At 32.3% G+C, this 4081-nt stretch overlaps 2 protein-coding genes across 2 annotated transcripts; one reads left to right on the top strand and one right to left on the bottom strand.

The window, feature by feature from the left end:
• Positions 1-251: 251 nt before the first annotated feature.
• On the top strand, positions 252-1054 carry LOC120185313. Its single transcript, XM_039189566.1, has 2 exons — positions 252-371; positions 510-1054. The coding sequence occupies exons 1-2, from the start codon at positions 287-289 to the stop codon at positions 1007-1009; spliced, it is 585 nt and encodes a 194-aa protein (XP_039045497.1). The 5' UTR covers positions 252-286; the 3' UTR covers positions 1010-1054.
• Positions 1055-1540: 486 nt separating this feature from the next.
• On the bottom strand, positions 1541-3060 carry LOC120185322 (blue copper protein 1b-like). The gene is made up of 2 exons (XM_039189572.1): positions 2886-3060; positions 1541-1893 (listed from the first exon to the last, which is right to left on the bottom strand). Exons 1-2 carry the CDS (start codon positions 3049-3051, stop codon positions 1556-1558), a joined length of 504 nt encoding a protein of 167 aa, XP_039045503.1. The 5' UTR covers positions 3052-3060; the 3' UTR covers positions 1541-1555.
• Between the last annotated feature and the right edge of the window lie 1021 nt (positions 3061-4081).

Here is a 4081-nt window from a genome sequence, read left to right as displayed (position 1 = left end):
ACATGCCAATGACCAAGAATCCCAATAAAGTAAGAAAGGGATGAACTACAAAGGGAGGACAGCATATATATTCCAAAACCAAATACTTAGAATTTGAAAAAGGTATGATTCTCTTAGATTTCCATAGGAAACCCAAAAAAGAAAATTAAGCTATTCAATTAAACCAAGAAATTCTTTTATGTAATATATAAACATGTTAATCTAATAATATTATATATGTATTGCAAGAGCCTTGATTCATATAATTTTATTCACTAATAAATAGTACTGTTTCTTTCCCAGATAAATGGCCCGTTCTTACCAAGATTTTGAGCCTGATTGCCAGTACAGAAAAGGAGAAGCTCAAGACATTATTGAATTTCAACTCAAAGGTACTATATATATATATATATATATATATATATATATATATATATGATTTGAATGGAAATTTACATATTTCAAGCAGATGAAACACTTGTTTGTTATGCAATACTACATTGATCCATTCAAAATAGTTTTCAATTCAGATTTTAAAAAAGACCAGCTGAAAGTTCACTTCGGCAGTAATGGTGTCATAACGGTTTCCGGTGAACGGCCCGTCGAAGGAGGTAAATGGATTCAATTCCGGAAGGAATTTACCACTCCTAAAGACTGCAAAGCAACCGAAATTCGGGCAAGATTCAGCTCCGGTTTTCTCTATGTAACAATACCAAAGAAGATTGTGTCTTCGCATGTTTCCCAAAAGGATCCACTTCCACCAGTGCAGCAAGCGACGACAGCATCCCCGTCGTCATCGCCTGTTCAACATCGCCAAATTGGAAATGTTACCGGCAAGAGTTCTGGCGGTGTTGCGGCTGAAAATGCTGTATCGTCTACGGCACGCCCCAATGGGTCTATTTGGAGGCTTAAGATGGAGGGAAAGACAGCAGTGATGATTGGAGCAAGTCTGGTGATAGTGATCGGACTGCTGTTTGTTGTGTTGTTTTATGTGTTCAAGTATTATGATCCCATGAAGAAGAATGTTTAGAATTTATTCAAATCCTTTGAATTGATTCGTTTCAGGTCTTTGATGCCAAAAAAAAAAAAAAAAACTGTTATTGATTGCTCAATGGAGCAAAGCTGAAATTAAATTGAATGGATTATCCTAACATCCTGATGTATTGACCTCATATATTAATTTGTTGGATTGCATTTGTATACGGAAACTTTATTGAAATTATGAGTTTGAGTTTTTATGTATACATAAAATTTTTGTTAAAAGACTTACACACCAAAATCAGGTGTATGACCCAAGTCGATTCGGATTAGTTATAACGAATCCTTTTGGAAATTTGAGAGGAAAAAAACTTTAGTGAAATTCATTAATTGTGACCATTAATCTTAAATTTTAATAGATTTATATCTCAAATAAACAAATTACATATTTAACCACTTATATTTTTTAACTTTATCATTTTAATCATTAAATAATAATTTGAAAATTCCATCACAATAAGAAAAGGTTAACACAAGAGTAAATGAAAATTCCAATCCAGTCCCTTCAAACTGTTTTATTCTTTAAAATGCTAAGCCTTCAAATCATTTCCCCCATGAATGAAAAAGCTTCAATCAGGGCAACGGCGAAAATCATCCCTAACAAGACATGGAAACCTGTGGCCTTGGCAAATAATGTTGAAGCAGTGCTGGGAGCAGGAGCCGGGGCACGGTCTAGCACCGTGATCTTGAGCTTCATCCCTCCATCACAATGGCCACTGATGCCGCAAATGTACCATTTGGTTCCGGTGTTTGCCAACTTAATCGTGTCGTTTCCGGTGAATGAGCCCAAGCTGTTGTTTGATGGAACAGTGCAGCTTTTGAATTCATCTCCTGCCACTTTGTACACATTGTGATCTCCACCCTTGTACTTGAAAACTGCAACAACAACAAAAATAAATAAATAAATAAATTATAAGATCGTGAGTTTGAATTTTGATATTGTGAATGAAAAAAATTAAGTTAAGAAGGTCGTCCCATAATAGGCTTCTACAATATATGATATGAAATAGTTGATCAATAGATCGAAAACCAACAGTTGAACCAAAATAAAAGTCTTATTTGATCACTCACCTATTACTTAGTTTCTGTTTTGATCACCCAACTATATTTTTTTTTCAAAATCATACACAATGTTACATTTTGGTTCTATTTTGATCACCCACCGTTAAAGAATTAAAGATGATGTTGACGCGACATTTTAATTATTTTTCAATACTGACATGACATTATCTTATGGTGACAAGCCAGTACCACCGTTATTTTTTAACTACGGGTGACCAAAATATAATCAAAATGTAACGTTACGTATGATTTTAAAAAATAATAGTTTGATGGTCAAAAAAGAAATTAAGTAATAGGTGTGTGACCAAGTTGATAGTTTACCTAAAAAATAAATTGCAATATCATGAATTTGAATCCTAATATTATAAATGAAAAAAAATTGAGTTATCGCTTAATAATTGGCATTTACAATACCCAAATTAGTGGTTAAAAAAAAGAAAAAGAGTAAACTATCTATTTAGTCACCCATCTATTACTAAGTTTATGTTTTAGTCACTCAACTATTATTTTCATACCTAATATTATATTTTGGTTCTATTTTGGTCACTCACCGTTAAAAAAGTAATGGTGACACTGTCGTGACATTTTAATTGTTTTTCAATGCTGACATGGCATAATCTTATGGTAACATGTTATTACCACCGTTATTTTTTAACACCAGGTGACCAAAATAGAACCAAAACGTAACATTATGCATGTTCAAAACAAAAATTAAATAATAGGTGTGTGACAAAATAGATAGTTTACTAAAAACATATATAGACATAAGTAGGGAAAAAGAAAGTTTAAGGGATGACAAAGTTTACCAAGAGTGTCTCCAACAAAGAACTGCTTGTCTTTAGCCCAATCATCGTACTTAACTCCTAGTTTCCACCCATCATCGCCGCCGACGATGTATTCCATAGCCGACGAGATCACCGGAGACATCAAAGCAACAATTGCAAAATTAACTAATGAACGATGAACGGCCATTTGATTTAAGCTCTTATGGCTATGATGTTTTTGTTTTGTGGGTGTGTTAGGCTGGTCAAATGCCGTAGGTGAAACTAGGTATATGTAGTGTTGAAACCGAGTATTGGTTTCAAAAGAGTACAAGAATAAAGGCAAAAGCTATACACTTTTTTAATAGTTTTTGAAATAAAATTATGCCTTGTATTCAAGGACGTATTGCCGGATTGGTAATGGGACAATTTTCTGATTTCTAGAATTAAATTTTGCTGGATTATCTATGGAGTTTGGAGATGATTACAATATGTTATTAGAATTAATAATATAATTATTCATTTTTATTGAGGTTTAAGATATTGAGTTTACTGAGAGGATGGTTTAATTGGTAAGTAGCTTAATATAATTTAAACATGTCTCAAGTTTGAGCCTTTATGTAAAAAATCTCCACTGAGAGACTCACCCACCAAAATCAGGTATACGACACAAGCCGATCCGAATTAACGAGGGCAAAATCGTGTGAACCTAGAAGGCAACAAAAAAATTATTGACTTTGATATAGTACCATTTGAATTAATTAAAGTTAACTATAATTTATTGGTAAGTATTAAGAATAATGAAAATACACATGATATAACCGTTAGTATTTGATTTATTGGTTGACTAATTTAAGATAAATACTGCATAAGATCATTATGAATATGATTTTCTCAACCCAATTTGCCCCTTCATAATATTAAGATTTATAGTCATATTCTTGTTTAAAAAACATAATGTCTGAACCCATTGAGTGACCTCAGTGGTTAAAGAAGTATTGTTCTCCTTTGAGGTTATGGGTTCGAACAACTATATATGTAGGATATGTATACGTTGTCAATAGTTAAGAAATATTATAAACATATATTATCTTGTAATCATCTCAGATTATTAATGAAAATATATAAAGCCTCGTCTGAATTTTAATATAATTATGATTTAGTTAATTTTATAATATAATTTAAGTAATTCTCAAAGTCAATCGTTACCATCAATGGCGAATATCCAAATTCAAGAAGAA

Source organism: Hibiscus syriacus, unplaced genomic scaffold (assembly GCF_006381635.1).
Source record: "Hibiscus syriacus cultivar Baekdansim isolate YM2019G1 unplaced genomic scaffold, ASM638163v2 tig00113096_pilon, whole genome shotgun sequence".
Taxonomy (NCBI): Eukaryota; Viridiplantae; Streptophyta; class Magnoliopsida; order Malvales; family Malvaceae; genus Hibiscus; species Hibiscus syriacus.
This window is presented reverse-complemented; position numbering and strand designations above follow the sequence as displayed.

Coding starts and splice junctions, on each gene's coding strand:
- LOC120185313 (XM_039189566.1), top strand. CDS start 287: ATGGCCCGTTCTTACCAAGATTTTGAGCCTGATTGCCAGTACAGAAAA. Junction 372..509: donor TATTGAATTTCAACTCAAAG/GTACTATATATA, acceptor TTTTCAATTCAG/ATTTTAAAAAAGACCAGCTG.
- LOC120185322 (XM_039189572.1), bottom strand. CDS start 3,051: ATGGCCGTTCATCGTTCATTAGTTAATTTTGCAATTGTTGCTTTGATG. Junction 1,894..2,885: donor CTTTGTTGGAGACACTCTTG/GTAAACTTTGTC, acceptor TTGTTGTTGCAG/TTTTCAAGTACAAGGGTGGA.